The sequence below is a fragment of the Bison bison genome, unplaced genomic scaffold (assembly GCF_000754665.1).
Source record: "Bison bison bison isolate TAMUID 2011002044 unplaced genomic scaffold, Bison_UMD1.0 scf7180017864471, whole genome shotgun sequence".
NCBI lineage: Eukaryota > Metazoa > Chordata > Mammalia > Artiodactyla > Bovidae > Bison > Bison bison.
Window position 1 is genome coordinate 10,618,091 of NW_011495032.1, and position 27,975 is coordinate 10,646,065.

At 40.7% G+C, this 27,975-nt stretch overlaps 1 protein-coding gene across 1 annotated transcript in view; it reads left to right on the top strand.

Annotated features, from left to right (window-relative positions):
* The window catches only part of CNTNAP5 (contactin associated protein-like 5), a 1,037,136-nt gene that overhangs the window by 584,892 nt on the left and 424,269 nt on the right, over positions 1-27,975 (top strand). Inside the window, exons 9-10 of the mRNA XM_010860827.1 lie at positions 2,944-3,093; positions 5,821-5,992. Of these exons, the coding sequence (XP_010859129.1) occupies positions 2,944-3,093; positions 5,821-5,992 (322 nt within the window). The remainder of the gene's footprint in view (positions 1-2,943; positions 3,094-5,820; positions 5,993-27,975) is intronic.

Here is a 27,975-nt window from a genome sequence, read left to right on the forward strand (position 1 = left end):
CCCCAGCTGGTTTCTCAGGGACTGTCCCAGTAGGCACTATAAAGACTGAGCTCCAGAAATAGCTCCTATCTGTCCCTTCCTCTCCATCTTCACAGCTGCTACTTTGCCTGAGACCCCCATCATTCTGTCTCCTGGGGCCTGTGCACATGTCAGGCCTCCCCCCACCCCACGCCCCGTTCTGCTTCCGTCCTTGCTGCTCCTTGTTCCTGCCATCGGTCACCAGAGTCTTTGAATGTGTGCCTCCAGCCAGGTCATCCCCATGCTGATGTTCTTGTTTAGTCGCTAAGTTGTATCTGACTCTTTTGTAACCCCATGGACTGTAGCCTGCTAGGCTTCTCTGTCCGTGGGATTTCCTAGGCAAGAACACTGGAGTGGGTTGCCATTTCCTTCTCCAGGGGAATATTCTCAGCTCAGGGACTGAACCCTCATCTCCGGCATTGGCAGATGGATTCTTTATCACTGAGCCACCAGATTCTAGATCAGTGATTTCATTCCTGGCTGCATATTAGAATCATTCAAGGGACTTTTAAAAAATGCAGATGCCCAAGGTCCCTTGCCCAGAGATTCTGATAGAATCTTGGCTAAAGTGCCCTCCGGAATTCTTTGTCCCAGGATAATGGTGAAACATTTCCTTAACCTGATACATGAGGCCCCTGGGTGACCAGACCCTCTTTCCATATAGCTTCCTGTTGTCCTGTACTACGTTTCATTCCAGACCTTAGGCGCTCTGGTCCCTGGAACTCTTGAGAAATGAGAAACTCTTGCTCAGTTTTCACAAATTCCTAAAATTGTCACCACTTTTTCTGTGAAGTATTTTTGAGATCCTTATATTGAGTTAGGTCTTTCTTCTGTATCCCTGTACTACTGATTCACCCAGAATTGCAAGCAGGGCTGTTGTCTGCTTGCTTCTCTAAGCCACTAGCCTGCACTTCTCCAAGGACAGTATTGTAAACCTCTTTGCCTAAGTCTCTTCCATCTAATTATGGATTATCCCAGATGAAGTGACTATCCACTCTCCCAAACACAGGGGCAGGGGAGAGGCATGTGTTTTATGGTTGCTGTTCTGTTCTTTTGTTTTAGCAAACATTATTGTCTACTTTGTGACATGGGCTGTCCTACAGGTCCTACTATATTAATGGATATAATTCTCCCAAGACCCTAGAAGTACACTCATTCTGTCTATTTTTCAGGGGAGGAAAACTGAGTCAATAAGGAAAGGCAGGTAACTTGGCGTGTAGCAGGGCACAACACGTGTCTGTTGAGTGAAGAAATGGGTGGCTCTCTGCTCTGGTTACAAACAAATCTTTGTGACCAGACTAGGTATTAGGACTATGTTTCTTTCAGTGAACACTTTGCACAGACTGAACCTTAATAGATGATAAACATTTTGTAGGAGGGCTCCCCTGATGGATCAGAAGGTAAAGAATCTGCCTGCCAATGCAGAAGATGTGGGTACAATCCCTGGGTCAGGAAGATCCCCTCCAGAAATGGCAACCCACTCCAGTATTCTTGCCTGAAGAATTCCATGGACAGAGGAGCCTGGTGGCCACAGCCTATGGGCTTACAGAGCCGGACACAACCGAGCAAGTAACACTAACAATTTTGTAGGAAATAGCTGAAACCCTCGTGACTTAATTCCCAAGGCACTTTCCTCAACAAAGGACGTTGGCAGTGTGGTGTAGTGTGAACCAAAGGCATCCAGGGCAAAAGAACAAGAGAGAAATATACTATAAATAAACACCCACTATGCCTACAAGCTACATACCCTGGGAGTTTTCCTGCCTGATCTCAGTGGATCCCTTACCAATGACATAGAGTAAGAATTATATTTACAGGAGATAAAACCAGAGCTTGGAAAGGTAGGTGACTCAGCCAGTGTCACATAATTAGTTAAGGAAAAAGACTGGAATTAAACTAGTCTGTTATGTCCCTTTCAACAACAGGAGGCTCCTCTGCCTGGTGTATCATTGGAATCTCTAGCTTTCCTAATTTACTTTTGCCTCTAAAAGCAGTTTTATTTTACTAAAACATATATATGCCATGTTTAGAAAAATGTGAGAAAACTAAAATTGCCTATAATTCCACTACTCAGAGATTAAAAAACACTGGGAACATTTTGAATTTTTTTTAAATCTTTTGACTCTGAATTCATATATCAATAAGTCAATAAATGTTTTCTATAGCCTTGTAGTATATGAAGAAGTGTTGCCCATTTTTTCAAACCAAACATATTAGAAGTGGTTAAGCAACATTCTTTATTTTAGGCATAGATGAGTTTATTTTATAGCTTAGTACATTGTGACTATTTGCTCGAAGCTCCTCCCAAATTGTCATTTCTTCTCAGTGTCCCTTGGCGCTTGAGATGGAAGGCCTTTTCTGTACTGTTGCCCTTTCCCTAATGGCAACTTCACAGCACAGCAGCTGTTACAATGAGTGGCACCCTCACAGTCTTTGGCATTCCATCTCCCCAACTTATTGTCTGAGTCAGGGGTTACTCTTTCCCCAACTTACCAGCAGAACCAGCTGAGATCTAGGCAACTGAAGGCCTGTGTGGAAAACAACTTATAGGTTTTTAAGGCCTTATTTCCATTGTATTGATTAAAAGAAAGCTCTTGGGCAGAAACTTGTTAACTGTACTATCTATTTTACTGCAAGCATGCAGGCTAAATACTGAGACTACTTGTAAGGTATCTGATAATCCTCTTCTTAGGCTCTGAGACCTAGTGTGAAGGTATGCTCTATGGTTCAGCTCCCATTTAAAAAAACAAACAATAGAATTAAATGGTAAAAAGAAAAAGATGACTCCCGGGAAGCTGCAAAATGAAGAAAGCGTCCACTCTAAGTATGTTCATGGACCACAGCAGGCAAGAGAACTTCCCTTACTCTTTGCAAACCTGCCCGAGTCAATCATCACTACGCTTGTCCTCCCTGTGTTTTTTACAGGAAGGGACTTGAATGACGGCTTGTGGCATTCAGTTAGCATCAATGCCAGAAGGAACCGCATCACTCTCACGCTGGATAACGATGCAGCATCCCCGGCTCAGGACACCAGCAGGATGCAGATTTATTCTGGAAATCGCTACTATTTTGGAGGTAAATTCCCCAGCTTTTGAGGTTGAAAAAAGGAGGGAGGGAGAATGCAGTGGGCACTTATTTCACTACAATGATTCTTTCTGTGTCAAATTGACCATTCTCCCAATGCGCACACACACACACACCACATCCCTATCCTCAAGCTCAAAATAATGAGAAGCAAACTTTTCACAGCTGTACAAATTATCTAGGTCAGTGCTGAGGGGAAAAAAAAAAAAAATCTAGCTATAAGAGCTCGTGTTATGTAACACATCCAAAGGAGATTTTTTGTAGCCATGCCAAACTCTGTGATCATATTCCAGAGTAGAAACTCAGTTGAAAACTCAGAGAAAGTCTACCGAGAGTCAGCAGTACCTGAAAGAGAAAAAAATCCAGATGGGAATGCACAACCAGCATCCTCAGCTTTCTCCATCACTTCTCAGCTGATTTGCTTTCTTAATGCCCTACCCATCCCTTCCTCACATCCCTGGAGGCCATGCTCATGGAGGGGAGCTAGAAGGAAGACCTAGAAGGGCCATGAATTTATAGCTCCACAAAGAGCAGCCCCCTCCAATGCTAGGAAATTTGCCAAATATGAAAAGGCAAGGGCAATCTGGTAAGCAGGAGAAATATATAATTAGGCTTTATTTTTATAGCATATGTGCATTTTTATTTAATTTTAAGGGTATTTTTTTTTCATTAAAACTATCCATGCCTACTTTGTCAGTTGTTGGTATTATAGAAACAGTCTTTAACGAGTAATTAATCTCAGCAGCTGTCTGACCTTGAGTAACACACTCATGGTCCCTGAACTTCCTTATCCAGAATGTGGGGAAACAAAGCAGAATTGCTGGGAGAGTTCAGTGAGTCAAGGTTAAACCTGCAACATCGTGCTTTCTACATTAGAATGGGCAGACTGGTTTCACCTTTTGTAAATATGGGCATCTGCTGGGCCTGGTCTAAAGAGAAGTATCCTGTAAAAAGTACAGTCTTTGAAATAGAATTTGTAAATCGCTTCTCTCATACCATTGACATGGGGTTATCTTTGAAATATAAAAGGGACTTGGCAAAGAGGCAGTGTACACATCGGGGTGTCCTAGGAGGGAAGCTGACTGGAGTGATTCCTTTGTGGTTTGATTTTAGGACCCAGAGCCTCTGTCCTTCACTCCAAATCTCCATATTATGCCCAGATAACAAATTCCTTTAGAAAGGGAACATTTTCATCCTCTGTAATTGTTTTATGTGTCTTACATCATTTAATTCAGGCACTAACTTTGTGAGGTAGATAATTTTAGCTCCATTTTACAGATAATAACACTGGTGTTTACAGAGATGAAATAATTTGTGTGAGTAGTAGAAGCAGGTTTTAACCCTAAATCTGAGTTCTCCATGCCCCGCTAGTGACAGCAGAAGGACGTACTCTAAAGACGGCAAAAAAGGGTCTTGGGGGCCCCAAAGATAAATCTCACAGAATGTATAATTTCGCATCATATGCAATGTTTCATTGATACAGAATAAAGCAATCTTATATTTATTTCTGGGGGAAATAACATTGAATTAATTACGTGACTTAAGTATCCAAAATGCCTCAAAGGCAAAATAGCTCCCTTCCCCCAGTAGAAGTGTTTTTAGACGCGGGTCTTGTGAGACTCCAGGCTGAGGAGGGAAGATTTATCTGAGATCTGAACAGTGTTTAAACAAACGCCCCACACGTAGACTGTAAACTTAAGGCAAGTGAAAAATGAGTTTGAGTAATAATCGTCAACTTACATAAATTCTCTCTACAGCTTCAATTAGAAGTTGTAGCGTCTCTCTTCATTTTATAGTGTGCCTGTGAGCTGTTAACCAGCTGCTGGGCTTCAGCCCAGCAGTGACTGTCTATTAGAGATGGCTGAAATAATTCCCAATTATTTATGGGTTATTGCCATGTTTTCAAGCTTGCATTCCCATATGCTCTGAACCTATTAAAACCATTGGAATGGAGTTTATAAAGAGCACAGGCACCCATGCACGTCTGTGACTCTATACCTGGCAATGAGAAGTAGTTATTCTCTGGTTGCAAGCTATGCTCAATTAGTGTGATGCGTATTTTTTAAAACAACACCCTTTAAAAAGGTTATGGTGTTAAACTTTCATATATGTGATTACAGCCCTATAACTGTGCATTTAAACTCTTAGTTCCTTTAGCATTTGGGTTTGCTTTGCATATCACTTCAAAATTCCAGTTATGTTCCTGTATATACTTTTCTCAGGAACTAAGCCTGATAATGCTGACAATTAACCAGACAATTACTCTGCTACCGTTCTTACCCAAAGCGTAATTTTCTTTGAATGTGTAATTCAGAATTGAATTGTTCATTTAAAAGTGTGTTTTTAAGACAGAACTGAAATTCCCAAGTAGTTATGATATGTTGCTTTCTTGGGCTGAGTGAAGTATACCACACAAAACAATAGCAAATGGCTTACAAATAGGGAAAAAAGAAATAAGAATGAGATAAATGCAATGGCATCAGTATCCCCTGTAACATATTTTGTTTTCTGTTCTATACAGTGATTAAATATGCCCCATTTTGTACCAGTTTTGTCCCATCTCTGAGAATGGTATGATTTACAACAAAAAATGTGTGCACTGCTGTGAATGAAAAAATATTGAAATAATTAGACCTTAAGGTCTTCTGTCAATAGGTCACTAAAGTAATGACTGATCATTTCAGTATTCTTCTTATTTTTTTTTTCTCTGTCCCACAGGGTGCCCTGACAATCTCACCGATTCCCAATGTTTAAATCCTATTAAGGCTTTCCAAGGCTGCATGAGGCTCATCTTTATTGATAACCAGCCCAAGGACCTCATTTCAGTTCAGCAAGGTTCCCTGGGGAATTTTAGTGATTTACACATTGATCTGTGTAGCATCAAAGACAGGTAATTATTGTCTCTTCTCTGTTCTCCCACCCCATTCCCATTCTCACTGTTCTAAATATGAGTTTCTTTCACCAAAATTCAAATCCACTGACATCAGCCACATTAGATATAATTGAGTCGCCTAATGGAATATATTTCTAAAAGGATTTCAGGCCCAGGGAAAAATGTTTTAAATAAGTTGATTTTCACTTGCAGTAAATGGGATATGCAAATTAAATCAAAATACAAATTTGTGAAAGGATTAAAATTTTATGCATAAACAACATTTGATTACTTTGAAGTTAAGAGGGAAGTGAAAAGGAGGGAGGGATTGCAGTTAGGAATAGCAGTGTGTGTCCCTTCACACAGACAGATGAAATCAAGCCCTCTGGGATTCCTGTAACAGAGGTTTTGACAGTGTCCAGTAGTTCGGTGACTCCCTGGAAGCCTGATCTTTGCTGTTACCACCCCTCACCCACTGCTTCTTTTACCGGAGGAGATCAGACCCTGGACAGAGAGCAGCACTTCTATTTCACAACTTAACACCTTTAGCAACACTTCCCTTTCCCTCTTCATTTCTCCTGGGCTCTAGCTCCTCTTTTATTTGATGTTTCTGAAATTGAGATTTTGAATAAGAGATTCAGAGACTCGTTGCAGGAAATGAAAGAGGAGGGGTTCTGAATTTTCAGCAACGTTAATCATGGGGCCCATGTGTTCTCTCTAGCACTTTATCTCCTTCCTTCTGCCCGTGCTACTCACCCAGGTCAAGATGCCCTTTGCTGAATGAGTTAGCAATACGTGTTAAGTGTTTGCCTCTGTGTTGCTGGTATAGAGTCTCTGCTTATGTTTCAGGGAATTAATTAGACATCACCATAAAATGCTATCAATGTCCAAGAAGTATACCTTTATTTGTGAGATCTATGACAGTGGCAATGGAGGTCAGGACAGCTTTCAGGAAGTGGTGTTGAGCTGAGTCTTACAAGATGTGCAGGCTCGGCTGAGGGGCGGGGGTGATGGTAACTCGTAAGTTGGAAGGATGTGGCATGCAAAATGCCATAAGAATAGGGGGATCATGGTTTGCAAGCCTTTCGTCTACCCAAGACGCTTAGTTTTCACTTAAAAACCTCTAATATGGTGATGCATCTTACCTTTGAAGGTTTATAGTAGTTTAATTGGCTGTTTATTTTTCTTAGGAGCCTGTAAAATAATGTCATGTCTTACAGTAAATGTTGTCTTAGATTCCACAAAATATAGGTCATGGTGATAGAGCATATGATGTGAATATGGCTAGGGATGTGCGTCAATTATAAAGAGCTTTGCATGTGTATGGCATTTAGCCTGATGCCCTAGGAAGACTCAAGAAGGAAGGCAGTCAGATTTGTTTGGTAAAAAGGGTATTCAGGAAAAGTGAGAAGGATGCATTGGAAAAGAACCAGCCAAGAGACAGAGAGGTCACTGCTCCAGTCCGGGGGAACAATGATGAGAAATAGTAGGTGCCTGTACTGAGCATCACAGAAATCAGCTCTGCAGACCATAATCTCCTCTCATGCTCGGAATGACTGATAGAATTCGGTGGAACTTTATATGCATGTTTCTCTGTTAATACCACTCCACATGGGATTGTCAACAAATCACACAGACTCCCAGGCTCTTCTGCTTCATTTTTTTCCTATTTGGCCAGCTGGAAAAGTGGGTAATAAAATGCATGCTTCATTAGAATGTGCCAGTTTAGAGATCTCAGAATAAAAGATATCTTGCAGAATGGTTGTCATTCCTATAGTCGTTATTAATGATAAGGGATTGGGGGGTATCCCACTTCATCAGACAGGACAGCCTTTTGCAAAGTGTAGATCGATGGAAAATTTATCAATAGGGATCTCTTATGATTAGTTAATTTCTAACTGAGGGTGCTTTCATTATTTTTGATTACATGGGATGCCATTGCCATCTACTTTGCATCATTACTTTTGTGTAATTGTAGACTGTATAATTGTATTACATACAATAGTGTTTTGGTTAATTGTATAATAAGGGATTGTGTTTAGCTTAGTGGGTAAGTGGGACATTTTTCTTGATTTACCAGACAGTCTCTCTAACAGAAGGGAAACTGGTAAAAGGCTTTGCTTAATTAATTATTTCTTGAACTTCTATTTAACATTTGGTTGGAGAGGGGGTTGGGGTTAGAAAAACAGGTGGTTTCTGAGTTTTGCATTTTATTTTTAACATGCTAGTCGATGTGAACCTGATTTAAGGACAAGTGCGAAGGAAGTTGTGCCTTCAAGGAGCTTGCCACTTGGGGTGGGGGTGGGGTTTGTGGGGACACGTGGGGGTAGAGAACAGTCTGTGTGTGGCTTTTTTCAGAAAAATTTAGTGAGGTTTAATGAAATTCAATGAGTACTTTAAAACATTAGATACTTTAAATCTTTTTGATTAAAAATGTTAGTTTTCATTAACTATGATTCCTATTTTATCTTTTATTTGTAACAGTGAGCTTTAACACTTCAGAAGAAAATTTTGTGAAAACACAACAAAAATAATTTTGATTTTTAAATTTCTTACCTTTAATATATGCTTTTGATGAAAATATATTCAAATATCATGGAGAAGGAAATGGCAACCCACTCCAGTACTCTTATCTGAACAATGCCATATTCAGAGGAGCTTGGTGGGCTACAGTCCAAAAGAGTCACAAAGAGTTGAACAATGAGCAAATAAGCACACATTCCAATGTCATATTTTGAGTACAGTTGTATTTTATTTTAATAAAAATATTTAATTTTATATTGGAATATGGTTGATTTACAACATTGTGCTAGTTTTAGGTGTACAGAAAAGTGATTCAGTTATACATATGCATAGCTGATTCTTTTTCAGAACCTTTTCCATTATAGGTTCTCACAGAATATTGAGTATAGTATAGTACACAGTATAGAGTTTATAGTAGGTCATTGTTGGTTAGCTGTTTTATATATAGAAGTATGTATGTGTTAGTCCCAAACTCCAAATTTATCTCTCCTCCCCCCTCTTCCTTCTTTGGTAACCGTAAGTTTGTTTTCTCTATATGTAAGAATTTGAGCAAACTCTGGGAGATAATGGAGTACAGAGGAACCTGGTGTGCTACAGTCCATGGGGTCATGAAGAGTCAGATATAACTTAGCCACTGAAAAGCAACGAAGTCTGTTTCTGCTTTGTAAATAAGTTCATTTGTATCATATTTTAGATTCCACGTAACAGTGATGTCATATGATCTTTTTCTTTCTCTCTGATTTACTTTATTTAGTGTGATAGTCTCTAGGTCCATCCATGTTGCTGCAAATGGCATTATTTCATTCTTTTTTATGGCTGAAGTCTTGAGTAAAAGCTGGGAGAGTTCCTTCTCAAGGACTGAAGGATTTAAACCAACAATTTGCTGAAGCTTCTGGTCTTGAGGAAGAAAGGAGGTTGAGGAACTGGACTGGCCCACAGCAGCCCTGGCAGCAAGGAACATGCTGGCTTTAGGAAGCTCTTTGGAGGACTGCCCAGTGTCTGACAGTCCAAGATCAAGTTGAGAGAACCCTTGAAGAAATCACAGTTGGGACTTGACAGACCCCAACCGCCTTCAGTACTCTTTATACCTCTAGAATACGATGCTCAGCCACCATCTGTCCTTTGCAGGCTAAATCTCCAGTCTCATGTTCTCCACACCCCAAAACATGGTTCTTCATGGGCTAAACTTACCTCCTGCACACTCTTGGGCTTAAAGTAGGCCAAACTTGGTATTATAAACCATCATCAAGCAAAGTATGCTTATAGCAGAATCATGCCTTTGGTTATTTGACCTCATAGACAGACACTGAGTGAGTGATAGACACTTTTAAGTGAGTGGCCATCTTAATAATAATAAGAGGCATTCTTATTGTATCAATATATACTTTAGTAGAATAGGATGTAGTAAGAGCTATAGAAGGCAGGAGGGCATGAGAACACTAATATCCCATTTTTTCAAGGGAGTAAACTAAGATCTGGAGATTATGTCCACTTTTTCATGGTCATAGGACTGAAATTTCAATCCAGAGTTAGACACTGCCAGGGTTCTATCCCTTGTACTATCTACCCAAAAGGATCTGAACCGGAAATGGAAGTCACTTTGTGCCTGTGGATCTAAATAGGTAACCTCATATTCATATAAAAGTTGTTCAGGGATGTGCCATATATTAAATCTCTTGTAAACCTTAGGTGCCCAATGAGCTTCCTTTTAAAAGGGAGGCATTCAAAATGGTATGCAATGTCAGGCAAGGTCTTTTTTTTTAATCTACAGTTTTTCTTTTTATTATATATGTTGCAAGTATACAACATAGTAATCACAATATTAAGGTTACATTCCACTTATAATTATTATAAAATACTGGCTATATTCCCCATGTAGTACATTATATCTTTGTACCTTATTTTTAAATTTAATTTTATATTAGAATATAGTTGATTTATATTGCTGTGTTAGTTTCAGGTGTACAGCAAAGTGATTCAGCTATACATATGCATGTATCTATTCTTTTCCAGATTATTTTCCCATTTAGGTTATTGCAGAATATTAGGGAACTCTATTCAGGCAAGGATTTAGTGATGTAAGGATGTCCCACTTTTGCTGGCCCAGGTCAAGGAATGCTTCTTCCTAGGACTTATGTGGAAGAATCCAAGCAGTTAATTCCGGGAGCCATATCCGGTCCTGCAGGGTTCAACGTCCAGGGCCGAAGAAACTAATCACCAAATGCTGTCTAAGAGTTCATCCCAAGACGAAAAAGGATCCAAAGTGTGAAGCCAAACTTAGAGGAGCAAACAGGGATGCTGATGAATCAGTGGGGAAGTGGAAGTCACACCTGGAGAAAGTCATCAATTCCAGTGCAGGTGGCAGTGGATTTGAGAGGCACGAGAGCATGTTTAATTCCCTGTCTGTTACTTGTCAGCTTGAAATAGGATGCATAGGATTTAAGCTTTTTTGTCTGTCTCTTCTTTTGCAAAGCTAGGATAATAGAACCTTTGTCTTGAGAGTTAAATGAGAGAGCACAAGAAGTCAGGCACTCAGTTGTGTGTCCAGTAGACAGTAGATGCTCAGTGATTTTGCCATGTGAATTCCTAGAGCCAATGGTTTGCTAACTATCCCATTTACACGGGGAGGAGAAGCTCAGGTCTCCCTCTGATATTTCCCCACTATGGCCAAGGTATCTCCAGTAGTTTCTGCGCTGGATCTCCATAGATAGACCTCATGTGCTGTGCTGTGTTTAAGTCACTCAGTCATGTACAAATCTTTGTGATCCCATGTACTGTAGCCTGCCAGGATCCTCTGGGGATTCTCCAGGTAAGAATACTGGAGTGGGTTGCCATACCCTCCCCCAGGGGATCTTCCTGACCCAGGGATTGAACCCAGGTCTCCTGCATCGCAGGCAGATTCCCAACCATCTGAGCCAACAGGGAAGCCCAGAGAGACCTCATATGTACCCTCAGATCAATGCTCAGTGATTTTCCTTGGGCTTCAGTTCTCTTTGAGCTGCACCTCTGAGGCACCAACCATTCCCTATTAGGAAGATATCCATCAATTTTGGTGCCCAGGTCCAGTGATCTCTGGATTTTCCTGAAGAGATCACCCAGAGATTCTTTAGGAGAATCACTGGGCCTGGGTAGGGTAAGGTGAGCATGTGATGTGTCCAGGGCACACAATTGGAGGTGATTCTTATTTCCAGGTTCATGCCTGTTCATGCCTGCAGACTCTGAATTTACATGAACCTGGGAATGAACCCCTCCTTAAATTTTACTGGCAGATCCCAGACTGCATCAGAATCACTAGGAAGGGTAGTTAGAACCTAAATTGCTGAGCTCCACCCCTAGAATTTCTGATTTTTACTGTGGGCCAGAGAATTTGCATTTCTAACAAACTCCAGGGTGCTACTGGGACCAGACTTTGAGAAGCACTGCCTAAACCCTCCGATCCTAGAGGCAGTGTGATTGCAAGGATTGCCTATAATAATGGAGCAAGTATCTAGGTGTTGCTCCTACTGGGCTCTCAAGGAGCTGCCTTCCTGATCAGAGTCTTAAAGGGCCTCTAGAAAGTTCCAGAAGCTCTATCTCAGTCTTCCTCTTCAAAGGTCATTGAAATGAGTCCAAGGGACACTTTTGGTGGCAACTGAATTCCATCTTCCTCCAGACTTCCCTTTGGCACTCAGCCTCTCCTCTGCTTCCCACTACAAGCAATACCTTTGTGAATACAAACGAAAACAGTCAGATCTTCAGAGATGTTTGTGTGAAGGGCTGTTTTTAGAGGAAGGAAGGTTGGGTTTGAGAACCCAAGCACAGAGAGGAGATGCCAGAGTTTGGGCAGCTCCAGCTGCCAACGAACATTACTTGTCTTTTTGTTATTTTGAGGACAGTTATTTTATTTGCTGGTCCCTCTGAAAATCAGAGCTTGGTTTTTCCTTCTAGATTAGGCTCAGCTTTTGTGGGGGTCAGGGAGGGTGTGGCACCATAAAAATAAGAGTGACCTCACCCATTAAAAATATTGCCAAAACCTTAGTAAAGATCAACCGAGGGACTTCCCTGGTGGCCCAGTGGTTAAAAATCCACCTTGCAATGCAGAGGACCTGGGTTTGGTGCCTGGTCTGGGAACTAAGATCCCTCTTGCTGCAGGGCGACTAAAGAGTCTGTGCACCACAGCAAAAGATTCTGCATGATGCAGCGAGGATCCCATGTACAACTAAGACCTGATGCATCCAAAGAAAAAATTATACATTATTTTATTTTATTTTTAATTTAATAAATTAAAAATAAATAGATGAAATCTCTCTAAAAAGAAAATGGGCAGAGACTGCTGATCACACTGGATCTTCTGGTGCCTGGTAAAGGTTTCCTGGAAATGGGTCCCATTTCCTGTGTTCCTTCCTTATTGGTGATATTGCAGATGTTCCCTGGAGATCACACAGCTTAGATTTTTTCATAGAAGGAGATAACTGTTTTGTGGAGTGTGGCAAAGACAGGTACCAAAGAGGGACCTCTGCTCCTGGGGCCTTTGCTGTAATTTCCTGTAGAGACAGTTTTGCTCTTAACATTTTCTAAAATGAAACAATCTGTACTATACAGTAGCTCCTTGTTGGTTATCCATTTTAAAGATAGCAGTGTGTGCATGTCGATCCCAAACTCCCAATGTATTCCTTTCCCCTTCCCCCAACCCTTCTGGTCTGGTCAGTGAGTATGTGCTCATTTGTGTCCAGCTCTTTGCCACCCTAGTCCACCAGGTTCCTCTGTCCATGGGATTCTCCAGGCAAGAGTACTAGAGTGGGTTCCCATGCCCTCCTCCAGGGGATCTTCTCAACCCAGGGATTGAACCCAAAGCTCTTACATCTCTTGCACTGGCAGGCAGGTTCACCACTAGCACCACCCAGGAAGCCCACTAGCCTGGTAATCATAAATTCATTCTCTAAGTCTGTCAGTCTGTTTCTGTTTTATAGGTAAATTCACTTATATCGACTCTGCTCATTCTTAGGTAACAACCTCAATGGGAAAAGAATTTGAAAAAGAATAGATACATGTATATGTATAACTGAATCACCTGTCTGTACACATGAAACTAACACAGCACTGTTAATCAACTATAGTCCAATATAAAGTATAAAGCTAAAAAATAATAAACAATTTGCTTGTTCCAGCAAGTGAATCCCATGTGGGAAACTGCTTTAAGTTTCCTACAGCCAAATAAGTTAGGAAATGTAGCTTCTCATTCCATAATGATTTCCTTTTCTTCCAACGCACATTCTTTTAAGACACTTCCTACAGTTTGGTGGTTGCTCAGTCATGTCCAACTCTTTGTGACCCCATGGACTATACAGTCCATGAAATTCTCCAGGCCAGATACTAGAGTGGGTAGCCTTTCCCTTCTCCAGGGATCTTGCCATCCCAGGGATCAAACCTAGGTCTCTTGCATTGCAGGCAGATTCTTTACTGGCTGAGCCACAAGGGAAGCCCATAGCATATGCTCAACTCTTTGGTCAAGATTCTTACCTTCCTGGTTCAGAGTTGGGAGTCGTGAACACTGAACAAAGGGAAATGTTCAGTGGGATGACCTCTAACAAACAGACTTCTGCTAAAACCCACCCAGTGTGTGGGTGTTTGTTCAAAACAGTAGGCTACATAAAAATCTTACATAGCAGGGTAGTGCATATGTTTTCCATTTTCTCTCCAATTGAAAGCTTGTACATTGGGTGCCAGAAAAACTACTGTAAGGGCACAGCCCACACAATCTAAGTTTCCAACTCCAAAGTGAGAAATGTTACAATATGGTGTGTTCTCCCTTATCTCATGGGATGGGCCCTCAATCCAAACAAGAGCACTTCTGCTGTTTTTATTTGTCATTTGTAGTCTATTTCATGGGGGACATGGAAAGGTTATATTTTACATAACAGTTACTGAGCAAACATTCTCTGAGTATGATTTCATTTAATTCACTCCACAGTTCTGCCAGATTCTCTAAGTTCTTCTCAAAGTGTAGTTCCAGACCAGCAGCCCCAGAATCACCTGGCAAATTGCCCTAACTGCATATCCCGAGGACCCATCCCATACTTTCTGGAACAAAAGCATGGGGGGCAGCCTGAGTGCTGCCACCCCCGGGCTGATTCTGATGCACACCCAGATTTAAGAGCCATTGGTTTATTCATTAGCATTATTTAAGAAATAAGAGCTCTTCCAGTGCTTATGAAAATTCGGTTATCTGCTCAAGGTCACATTTTTGGTATTTGATGGAGCCAGGATTCGAATCTTGATTTCTCCAATCCTTCAATGCATATTCATATAGAGGGTTTATTACCTAGAGGCCAGGGAAAGAGAAAAGACGGGCTTGTGGAGCCAGAGGAGGTCACAGGAGTATCACAGAGGAAATGAGGTTTCAAGAGGAACTGGGAACATGGACTGGGTTTAGGGTGGTAAAGTAGGACTCTTCCAGGTAGGGTGGAAAGCATAAGTCTGGGCCTCTGAATGGGCGGCATGCTATACATTTGTTTGCCTTGATGGGAAAGGCTGCTTTGACATTAGTGTGTAAACAAGAACTTAAAGTCAAAGCCATAGGGAACTTGGCAGCACACAGTTTAAAATTTGAGTAACAGATCATATTAGTAGTTAATTCTTAGATAATGCTTCCTGTGTGCCCAGACCTCATAAATGTGTGTGTGTGTGTGTGTGTGTGTGCATGAGGGGGGGTAGATCATAGATAGACAGATAGATAACAGATGGTAGGTAGATAGATACATAGATCCTTACTGCCACCAATGAAGTAGGTAAGACTGTTAACTCCATTTTACAGAATGAGATTGAAGCAGAGTGGCACTAAGTAATGTGTCCAAGGTCACGCAGCAAGTCTATGGCAGAGCCTGGCTACAGACCAAGGAGTCTGGTGGAAGAGATCAGACCTGTCCTTTCACTGCACTACCTCTGACTTTTTAGCTAGGAGGCATCCTACATGCTTCAGCAGGACTGCAAAGCAGAAAATGATGTGTTTCCTTCTTGCATTCATGTCACAAATGTTGTACTAACCCAGGAGGAGAAGGGATATGAGCTACAATGGATGGGCCAGCACTGAAGCCTGAGGGGTTGTCATCATGCCGTTCCTTGTCAGAACCTTGAAGCAAGTACACTGAAAGAGACTCAGAAGCTGAAAGCTTCCACCAAGAGATCACCTTTCTCTTTTTCTTTGGGCTGATTAGGGAATAGAGGAGCCACCTCAGGACTAATTTGTCAGGGCCGTCTTGGGTTGGTAGATTTTGAGCTGATTTGGGAAGAACATCCTCCCCATCTAGAACTAGACAGGGAAAGTACTGGTTTATTCATCCACACCTTTAATAAGGGCAACTCCCCTCACCTCTCTTAGACTCCGCTGAATGTCAGCAGGAAATAGGGGCTTTGGAGGACTTGATGCCTGGGTTTGATTTGCATAAATGACTTTGAACAACTGCATCTGTGTTCTGTGGCCAAGCTCATCTCTCTCATCACTCATTTGCATAAGAAAATGGGATCATTATCTTGATGGAAAACAGCACTGGTCTCCCTGTGTGTGGGGAAGGGCATCAGGGTCCCTTTGCTTCATGTATAATTATGCTGACAAATCAAGGTTAGCACTTCATTCTGTCCCATCTGAAGATGGTGAGTCTCTTCCCTTGCTAGCTGGTCATCTGAAATGTTTGTGCTGAAAACAAAGCCAGAGCAAGATCTGCGTGAATAATGACAAGCTCTTCCAAAGATGAGGGTTTCATTCCGAGAGCTCTAGGAATGAGGCTGAGGTGAGATGTCTGCATTCAGATGCGGGTAAGAATATGCTGCTCTGAACAAATAGGTGCTTGGATCATTCCTCCTAAGAAATAACTGTCCAAGAATGGCTGATGTTTCAGACAACACAGCAGGCAAGGAAAAATTCTGATCTAAAATGAAATGTGAATAAAAGCTTGTTTGAGGTTCTTAAGTTACATCTGTGAGGCACTGTTTATATTTAAGCCTGCAGAAAACATTTCTAAATTAATAATAAGAAAAGATTCTTCCATATTTACTCCTTTCATGCAATCATGATCAATATTTTTTACTGAAGTATAGTTGACTTACAGTGTTGTGTTAATTTCTGCTGTACAGCAAAGTGATTCAGTTATACATATGGTTGTTGTTGTTCAGTCACTCAGTCATGTCTGACCCTGCGACCCCATGGACTGCAGCACCCCAGGCTTCCCTGTCCTTCACTATCTCCTGGAATTTGCTCAAACTCATGTCTATTGTGTCAGTGATGCCATCCAACAATATCATTTTCTGTCATTTTCCCTCCCTTCCCCTCTTGTCCTCAATCTTTCCCAGCATTGGGGTCTTTTCCAGTGAATTGGCTCTTTGAATCAGGTGGCCCAAGTATTGGAACTTTAGCTTCAGCATCAGTCCTCCAATGAATATTCAGGGTTGATATCCTTTAGGGTTGACTGGTTTGATCTCCTTGCCATCCAAGGGATTCTCAAGAGTCTTCTCCAGCACCATAGTTCAAAGGTATCAATTCTTAAGCACTTAGCCTTCTTTGTAGTCCAACTCTAACATCCCTACATGATTACTGGAAAAATCATCACTTTGACTATATGGACCTTTGTCGGCAAAGTAATGTCTCTTTTTTTAATAGGCTGTCAAGGTTTGTCATAGCTTTTCTTCCAAGGAGCAAGAGGTCTTTTAATTTCATGGCTTCAGTTACTGTCAGCAATGATTTTGGAGCCCAAGAAAACAAAGTCTGTTACTATTTCCATTGTTTCCCCATGTATTTGCCATGAAATGATGGAACCAAACGCCATGATCTTCATTATTTGAATGTTGAATGTTAAGCCAACTTTTTCATTCTCTTCTTTCACCCTCTTCAGAAGGCTCTTTAGTTCCTCTTTGCTTTCTGCCATTAGGTGGTGTCATCTGCATGTCTGACATCTGCATGTCAACCTGCATGTCTGAGGTTATTGATATTTCTCCCGACAATCTGAATTCCAGCTTGGGCTTCATCCAGTCCAGCACTTTGCATGATGTACTCTGTGTATAAATTAAATAATCAGGTGACAGCCTTGACATAATCCTTTCCCAATTTTGAACCAGTCCATTATTTCATGTCTGGTTTTATATATATATTCTTTTTAAAATACTTTTGTGATGGCTTAGCACAGGATATTGAATATAATTATCTGTGCTACATACTAGGACCATGTTGTTTATCCATTCTATCAATCATGATTTTTTACCAATTTAAATGTTTTGGCCATGCTATGTAGTTTGTGGGATCTTGGTTCCCCAACCAGGGACTGAACCCGTGCCACCTGAATTGGAAGCACAGAGTCTTAACCACTGGACAGCCAGGGAAGTCCCAATCATGATCTTATTTAACTTCCATCCAAAACCCTGATAAGGGCTGTCCATCCATTTTCCCATTCTCCAAAGAGTGTCCTTCTACACAGCCAATGTCATATTCAGGTTTTTCTCTTCTGCATGGATGTCCACTTGCTAGGATGCTGAGGTGAAGTACCAGTAGCCTTGAATACTGTTTTTATTTAGTCTAAAAGAATTCATTGGTGATGTACTGTAAGTACCATTTACAGATTCATTTGGAAGAGAAAAGGAGCTTAATATGATTTTAGTTGGGAAAAAAAGCAAATCTGACCTCTGATAAAATGTCCTCACCCATTTCTACAGTGAAACCAAAATTTAAAATTAGCCCTATGTTATTTTAATCTTGTATTAAGATATATCACAGGAAGTTCACAGGACAGGAATCCAGCCTCCTAGGTTTTCCAGGGACATAGACTTCTGAATGCTGAGTTAGACCCTCTGCTCCCTGCTTCCAGGACATGGGCAGTGTGATAATATGCCATTCAATGCAACTCTCACAGCGCCCAAAGTGAATATTGGCTTCCCAGCTTGGCAGGTGAGGAAACAGACTTTAATGTATATTTAATAATTTACCTCCAAATGAAAGCAAACTCAGGGTCTCAAGGTGGTGAACCCCTTATGTTTACATTTTACCCTAACGTTGGACTTAACTTCCTCCTGTTTCGGCTCCCTCAGTTGTCAGATGGGGACAGTGCATCTGTTTTATCACTACAGGTTGTAAAATAAGAACTAGGTGATACCATTACTGCTTCCCTCTTGGAATTAGGCAAGGATTGACTGAGATTAGGAGGATGAAAGTTCTTAAAGTTAAAAGTAAGATGGACAGAAATGGATGGGGCTGTACATGTCTCAGATTTTTAGATAACCCATATACAGGCAGAAAAGAATGACACCTTTCTGAATAATTTACCTACCTATATAACCTATTTTATTTTTCAGATAAATGATTAATATTTGCACTTTGTTCAAGTTATAGGTTTAAAATATTCCCTCCAGCTTTTGCTTCATCTTATTTTTAAATATATGTGGTAAAATCTTTTTCCTTTCAAAACTCATAATTTTCTTTTGTTTCTTTTTTAAAAATTTTATTTTTGGAGTATAATTGATTTACAGTGTTGTTAGTTACTGCTGTGCAGTGAAGTGAGTCAGCTGTATGTATACACATATCCCCTCCCTCCTGAGCCTCCCTCCCTCTCTCCTATCCCACCCCTCTCGGTCATCGCAGAGCATGGAGCTGAGCTCCCTGTGCTCTACACAAAGTTCCCACTAGTTATCTATTTTACACCTGGTAGTATATATATATATATATGGAGAAGGAAATGGCAACCCACTCCAGTATTCTTGCCTAGAGAGTCCAGTGGACAGAGAAGCCTGGTGGGCTGCTGTCTATGGGGTCGCACAGAGTCGGACACGACTGAAGTGACTTAGCAGCATATATATATATATATGTACATACATATGTATATACGTATGTATATGAAGTGAAGTTGCTCAGTCGTGTCCGACTCTGTGCGACCTCATGGACTGTAGCCTACTAGACTCCTCCATCCATGGGATTTTCCAGGTAATAGTACTGGAGTAGGTTGCCATTTCCTTCTCCAGGGGATCATCCCAACTGCGGGATCAAACCTAGGTCTCCTGCATTGTAGACAGATGCTTTACCATCTGAGCCACCAGGGAAGTCCATGTATATATACATACATATATATATATGTGTGTGTGTGTGTGTGTGTGTGTGTGTGTGTGTGTATACATATATACACACACACACTCTCTCTCTCTCTCTTTCCCTCTGAGTATATATACTCAGTCCTACTCTCCCAATTTGTCCCACTTTCCCTTTCCCCTTCTGTGTCCACATGTCCCTTCTCCACATCTGTATCTTATTCCTGTGCCTCATCTTAAAAATTCCTTCAGTGTGATTTACTAAGTCAATGGCAGGGCTTGTCTCTCTTAACATTAGGATATGTTAAGAGAGATCTGTGGACCAAATGAAGAGAGATCTCAATATGTGGAAAATGCAGAGGGAGAAAACAAACCTGAAGGAGACAATTACACAAGAGAACTTAAATGTGTCAGATTTTAGTGTGTAAACTCTTGTGAAAGCATCAGGAACACCGTTAACTTTATTATGACAAGGTGTTATCATCACCTTATACCTGCCAACTACATGCTGAAAAACATAATTTTCTTTGTCGTAATTAGGTAGGGAGCTAACCCTGCTCAGAAAAACATAAAATCTCAGATGTGGTTCTTAAACAATGCAAGGTTTATGGATTGGACCAAACACTTGTGTTACAATGACAGAACCTCACACTCTGAAATGAGAATTGAACTTACAAGCTCCAGCCTTTATGTGTGCGTACATATGCAGATGGTCACACACAGTGCACATGTATGGCAGTGTCCAGTGAGTCCTGGTGTATTTGACCTTCTCACTTGCTGAGGGGCTGCCCAAGGTCTACTAATCTTCTTTTGTGACCCAACCATTCATTATACAAATCTTTTCTCAGCATCTACTATGTGCAAGGCATGTTTTTTGTCTTGTGGATTCAGGAGTGAACAATTCAGAGAGTGGCTGGTTTTTTCCTACTTCCTTGTGTCCTTGGATCCTGGGCCTGCCCTGTTCTATTATGGGCCATTCATCCATTCATCTCCTTATTTGGAAAATCTCATATTCAGAAGCATATGTTTATTTACATGATTGTTTGATCAAATAAACGTGTATATAAATAGACATTTATGTTCCCAAATATGAGAGGCAGGAAGCACATACACAGAGCACTAGGAGAGAATCTGAGAGGAAAGGTGGTTTTTATAGGGGTGAGGACTGTACACCGGAAAAGGGAGGTCCAGGCGTGTTATTCTCAATGCTGTGCAGGTGTAGCTGTCCTGCATTACTCAGTGTTTGCACCGTGCACTGCCGCCTACAAATTTCTGGCTGGAGATTCTGATCTCAGTTTCCTGCCTGTGTGTGTCCTCTGTTGAAATCACTGTTTGCTTGGCGAAAGAGGGCTAAGCAGATAACAAGTGCAAAATTCTGGTATCTTTTGTAGGAAGGGCCTTCTAACTGGGATTTTAGGTGAAAACAAATACCCTCTTTTTTTTTTTTTTTAAACATGAATGTACTGAGAGTTCTTCTGTCTACCATTAGTAACATCCCTTTACAGCCCCCACCCTCCATACACCGCCATCCTGACTGCCATGGTTAAAGGGTTTACCCTCTAGTAATTCATCACTAATAACATACGGGCTATACCTACACTTAGCACAACAGAAGAAAGGCCATGTATGCCCACCTAAAATAAACACCAGCATAAAGGTGGGAATGATATTTCAGCAGGCAGTTTTGTAAAGCCCGAGATGCTGAAAGTGACAGGAGGAATATGCATTTTAAAGGTCATTCCAATTACCATGCTTACTCACATTAAGCTGTGACTGTGGAGTTGATGTGAGACATCCCACACACTGTGGGGAAAATGAGAACACGTGGTTTGCAGGGACCTGAGCAAATGGGAAGGTGAATAATACAAATTACTATTGTTTCAATGATATTAGTTCTTCAATGTCCCAGACATCTGAAAAGTAGAGGACAGCCAAGCCTTGATAAAGAGCAGGTCAAGTCCTCATAGCTCTGAAAGCCTGTCATTCCACGATGTATTTCCTTTAAATTCACAGGCTGTACAGTCTAATGGGGACCCATCAGAGAGACCCCAAAGATGAGCTCCTGACTGCATTACCATTTCCGTTTGCAACTATTTCATTCCCTACATCACAGTGAATTCATAACACAACTTTTCTTGATGGAATTATCTTAAATATGAACCATGTTTTAGGTAAGGAAATAAAATAGCTAAGAACTATTCTCTCAGTGGCAATTTGCCTCAGACCGCTCTCCCATTTCCTACCATATATGTTTTATTACAGCTCTAGCTACTGTGATATTCAGATTCTGGACATGTATTTCACATGCCCTCCAGCGTATGATGGAACCTGAGGCTCTAAATACAAGGGTCTAAATGCCCTGGCTTGTCTTTTGAGGTCTCCAATGACCTCACCTCTCCTTTCCTATTCACCTATATTTCCTATCATATTAATTCATCCTTTCAACTCTATGTATTTACTGAGCATCTGTGATGTTCCTGTGTGTGTGTGTGTGTGTGTGTGTGTGTGTGTGTGTGTGTAAAGTCTCTGCCTTACAAAAACTCAACAAGAGAGCTAGACAAGAAAGCATGGCAATTTACATGGAGAATCTCCTGGCACTGAGGGGAATGACGCTGTTACTGAGTCCAGGCTTGTACTGCTTGCCATACAACAGACCAATAAATTGAGAGACAGTTTTGGGGGCAAGAAATAGTGATTTTCCTCAGAAAGACAGCAGACTGAGAAGATAACGGGCTAGTGCCCCCAAAGAACCATCTCTCCAAGTTAGAATTTAGGTTTCTTTTAAACTAAAATGGAAGGGTTTGTAGCTGGTTGTTGCAAACTTCTTGGTGCTGGAATCCTTTGTTCTTAGATGTGTCACAATGTTCCTATAAACCTCTAATGAGAATAAGGTTATTTTGTTTTGCAGCTTTTAATCTCTCACAGAGTAGATCCAATATTAGAGTCAGATTTTTCTTTTCTGTAACAAGTTGAGGGCACTTGCTTTGCAATTATTTCAACTTTAGCAGCATTTGTTCATGGTAGCTACTGATGAACTGCATGTGTAATAGGCAAGAACAAATCTGACTCCATGTTAGATCTGTTCCTTTTACCTTAAGCTTTGTGCTCTGATGCCTATGCTGAATCATGCTGGCTCTGCCACCTTTTGTAAAAGAATGTTGCCATAGACTGAAATACACAAGATAGTCCATTCTCAAGGCTCTGACCTTTTGAGTCCATTCATGTAGAGATAAAATGTTTCAGAAACATTTGTGTTGTTGGAAGCCTACAGGAACATCAAGACCTGACCTGGAGGACAACTGCAAGAACAAAGGATTTTTATACCAAGAAGTTTGCAACAAAGAATCTTGTCCCTCCCTCATCTGGACTTTAAAAGTGCTTTGCTGAAACCCTCTCTGGAGTTCTGTTTTTTTGGACACAAGTCTCTTGTTTCCTTGCTTGGCCCTTTTGTAAACCTTTCTATGCTACAAACTCCTGTTTCAATTTGGTCTCAAGCTTTTCGATTTGTTTGGCCTCACAGGGCACAAAAACTTACATTCATTAACACATGTGGAGCTTATGAAACTCAACATGCCACTTGGTGCTGGATGTAATACTACTTTAAGATAGGAGTGAACTTAATCATCTTTAGTATCTTTGTAGTTTAGTATCACATCCCAAACTCTAGAGACCGTTGTCCAAGATTTGAGAGGTAAAATCCTTCACCTCTTTCTCATCTGGAAAACTCCCCAATGTGGTTCCTGCCAAATATCACTGTGTTTGAAGAGCAAGAGTGCCTAATGAAAGCAGCTGGTGCCAGCTGTCGTCGTTCACATGGTGTGAAATGCTCCTTCTGTAAGCACTAGCGAGAAAGAGTATTTTTGTTTAGCAAGGGCATCATAAAATTAGACAAGCAAACCACCACACTGTATTTAAGCAATGTAGTCTATAAATATTACAGTGGAAGCAAGCATACCAGTGCATTATCCTTATTACAATCTTGTGCTTTAAGGGAAAAATAGGGGGTAACTCTGGAAGAGAAAGTGACTCGGAATGAAAGGCAGATACAGAGAAATGTACAGGATTTTTTTAGTAATTGTGAAAGGAGGTCTCCCCATAATAGCTTCTAGGGACTGTACCCTCTAAAGGCTCGCTGGAGGCTGAGTTGGAAAAGCCTGGGAAGTTGGCATTTTTTACCTGTGGAAGGGATGGAATGAAACCAAGTGCTACTGAAAGGTGCCAGTGTGTCTGTAAATGTGTCAGCTCTTTATCTGAAAGTGAAGTTAATGAAGAAGAATAAAAGTTTCCTGTGAGCCCAGAGAGTGGGATTGAAATCATGTACAATCCATATTCTGTCACTGTCTCTATTTTTGCTTTTTTTTCCAAAAGTGCCTGGAAGAGATTTAAACAACATTGTTATTATTCATTTGGTTATATCAAATTCTCTAGTGTCTCCTAACATAGAGAGCACCTTCCAACTTTTGCCAAATGCCATCTAAAGCCTCTTTGTTAAAAAAAAAAAAAAGCATATAGAAGATTTATTATTTTTTTATTCTCCTCTGAGGTTTTCTCTTTACTTGTTTCTACATTTTATTCTCCCCGAGTCACCTAAGTTTAGTGGAATTTAGTGACAGGCCAGGTGCCTTGCTAGGTTTTTTCTGCTACTAATTATCTTGTTCAAATCTATGGAGAGCTATATGAAAATGTTTAAAGTAAACTCTTCTACTCTTACAAAGGAGGGGACTGAAGTTTGTTGTGGATGTTAAATGTTTTCCAAGGTTATATAGCCAGCAGGTATTTTAGTTGGAAGTAAATGGGCCCCAAACAGCCTGGAAGTAAAAGAAATAATGTTGCCCTTTGAAAGTGAAACTAAACATCTAATGGAGTTTAAGGGATTATCTTGAAGATATACATAAAATCTAGGCCAGGCTGGACTATGCCTGGCTTGATGTTACTATCTAAAGAAAGAATGTGTCAAGTAAAAGTAGGTTGGGAAGATACTGAATCATAAATAAGAAAAATCAAATAGGTAAACTTATTGTAGCTGAAGAAATAAATTAAGACCTTGTTAACCTCAGACACTTACAAAAAAGAAGCAGCCCATTTCTCCAGGGTAGCCTCAAACAGAAGAGGTATAAATGGCATCATTTGTACAACCCTGCAACCCTGCATTTCTGATCTCAGAGGAAAGATCATTGTGGATTCAAGTATTTCTTCTTAGCTATGAATATAGCCTATGGGGATGGAATATAAGTGTTTTCCTCAACTAATCAAATACTAACTGTCCAGTAGAACATTGTGATATGAGGAAATGATCTCTTTGTTAAAAAAATTGTTTTATTGAAGTATAGTTGGTTTATAATGTTGTGTTAATTTCTACTGTGCAACAAAGTGATTCAGTTATACATATATAAGCCCCCCTTTTCATATTCTTTTCCATTATGGTTTATCATAGGATAGTGAATACAGTTCCCTGTGCTATACAGTAGGTCTTTGTTTATTCATTCTAAATGTAATACTTTGCCTCTTCTAATCTCAAACTCTCAGTCATACCTCCCCTACCCAACTCCTTGGCAACTACAAGTCTGTTCTCTATGTCTATGAGTCTCTTTCTGTTTCTTAAATAAGTTTATTTATGTCATATTTTAGATTCTACACATAAGTTATATCATATGGTATTTGTCTTTCTCTTTCTGACTCACTTTATGCAGTATGATAATCTCTAGGTCCGTCCATGTTGCTGCAAATGTCATTGTTTCATTTTTTTAATGGCTGAGTAATATACCATTATATATATATCTACCACAGCTGCTTTATCCATTTATCTGGCCATGAACATTTGGTAGCTTCTGTGACTTGGCTATTGTGAATAGTGTTGCTATCAAAATAAGGGTGCAAGTATCTTTTCAAATTAGAGTTGTCACCAGATAAATACCCAGAAGTGGGATTGCTGGATCATATGGTAGCTGTACTTATAGGTTTTTGAGGAACCTTCATACTGTTGGAGGTAAATTACCTGCACCAGTTACATGCCCACCAACAGTGTGGAAAGTTTGCCTTTGCTTCACACCTTCCCCAGCATTTGTTATTTGTAGATTTTTTGATGATGACCATTCGATTGGTGTAACTCCCAAGTAGCGCCAGTAGTAAGGCATCCACCTGCCAATGCAGGAGATGCAAGAGATGTGGATTCCATTCCTGGTTTAAGAATATCCCCTGGAGTTGGAAATGGCAACCAACTCTAGTATTCTTGCCTGGAAAATTCCATAGACAGAGGAGCATGGTGGACTGTAGTCATGGGATTGCAAAGAGTTGGACACGACTGAGCATGTATGCAAGCATGAAGTGACAGTTCCAAAAAAATACTGCTAAGACACATCCATTCAACTGGTGTGAGGTAGAATCTCAGGAATTCATCTTTCTAATAGTGTCCAACAATTTGTCACTAGCAGTTACTGAGAACTTGAAATAAGTATATTATGAATGGAGAAACTGAATATTTTGTTTGTTTTAATCAATGTAGATTTAGTTAGTCACATGTAGTTCAGTTCATTTCAGTCGCTCTTTCGTGTCTGACTCTTTGCGACCCCACGAATTGCAGCACGCTGGGCCTCCCTGTCCATCACCAACTCCTGGAGTTTACTCAAACTCATGTCCATTGAGTTGGTGATGCCACCCAGACATCCTCTGTCATCCCCTTCTCCTCCTGACTCCAATCCCTCCCAGCATAAGGGTCTTTTCCAATGAGTCAACTCTTCGCATGAGGTGTCCAAAGTACTGGAGTTTCAGCTTTAACATCATTCCTTCCAAAGAACACACAGGTCTGATCTCCTTTAGAATGGACTGGTTGGATCTCCTTGCAGTCCAAGGGACTCTCAAGAGTCTTCTCCAACACCACAATTCAAAAGTATCAATTCTTCAATGCTCAGTTTTCTTCACAGTCCAACTCTCACATCCATACATGACCACTGGAAAAAATATAGCCTTGACTAGAAGGACCTTTGTTGGCAAAGTAAAGTCTCTGCTTTTCAATATGCTATCTAGGTTGGTCATAACTTACTTTCCAAGAAGTAAGTGTCTTTTAATTTCATGGCTGCAATCACCATCTGCAGTGATTTTGGAGCCCCCAAAAATAAAGTCTGACACTGTTTCCCCATCTATTTCCCATGAAGTGATGGGACCAAATGCCATGATCTTAGTTTTCTGAATGTTGAACTCTAGGCCAACTTTTTCACTCTCCTCTTTCACTTTCATCAAGAGGCTCTTTAGTTCTTCTTCACTTTCTACCATATCTGAGGTTATTGATATTTCTTCCAGCAATCTTGATTCCAGCGTGTGCTTCTTCCAGCCCAGCGTTTCTCATGATGTACTCTGCATATAAGTTAAATAAACAGGGTGACAATATGCAGCCTTGACGTACTCCTTTTGCTATTTGGAACCAGTCTGTTGTTCCATGTCCAGTTCTAACTGTTGCTTCCTGACCTGCATATAGGTTTCTCAAGAGGCAGGTCAAGTGGTCTGGTATTCCCATCTCTTTCAGAATTTTCCATAATTTGTTGTGATCCACACAGTCAAAGGCTTTGGCATAGTCAATAAAGCAGAAATAGATGTTTTTCTGGAACTCTTGCTTTTTCCATGATCCAGCGGATGTTGGTAATCTGATCTCTGGTTCCTCTGCCTTTTCTAAAACCAGCTTGAACATCAGGAAGTTCATGGTTCATGTATTGCTGAAGCCTGGCTTGGAGAATTTTGAGCATTACTTTATTGCATGTGAGATGAGTACAATTGTGCAGTAGTTTGAGCATTCTTTGGCATTGCTTTTCCTTGGGATTGGAATGAAAATTGACCTTTTCCAGTCCTGTGGCCACTGCTGAGTTTTCCAAGTTTGCTGGCATATTGAGTGCAGCACTTTCACAGCATCATCTTTCAGGATTTGAAATAGCTCAAGTGGAATTCCATCACCTCCACTAGCTTTGTTTGCAGTGATACTTTCTAAGGCCCACTTGACTTCACATTCCAGGATGTCTGGCTCTAGGTCAGTGATCACACCATCATGATTATCTGGGTCATGAAGATCTTTTTTGTACAGTTCTTCTGTGTATTCTTGCCATCTCTTCTTAATATCTTCTGCTTCTGTTAGGTCCATATCATTTCTGTCCTTTATCGAGCCTGTCTTTGCATGAAATGGTCCCTTGGTATCTCTAATTTTCTTGAAGAGATCTCAAGTCTTTCCCATTCTGTTGTTTCCCTCTATTTCTTTGCGTTGATTACTGAGGAAGGCTTTCTTATCTCTTCTTGCTACTCTGGAACTCTGCATTTAGATGCTTATATCTTTCCTTTTCTCCTTTGCTTTTCACTTCTCTTCTTTTCATAGCTATTTGTAAGGCCTCCTCAGACAGCCATTTTGGTTTTTTGCATTTCTTTTTCTTGGGGATGGTCTTGATCCCTGTCTCCTGTAC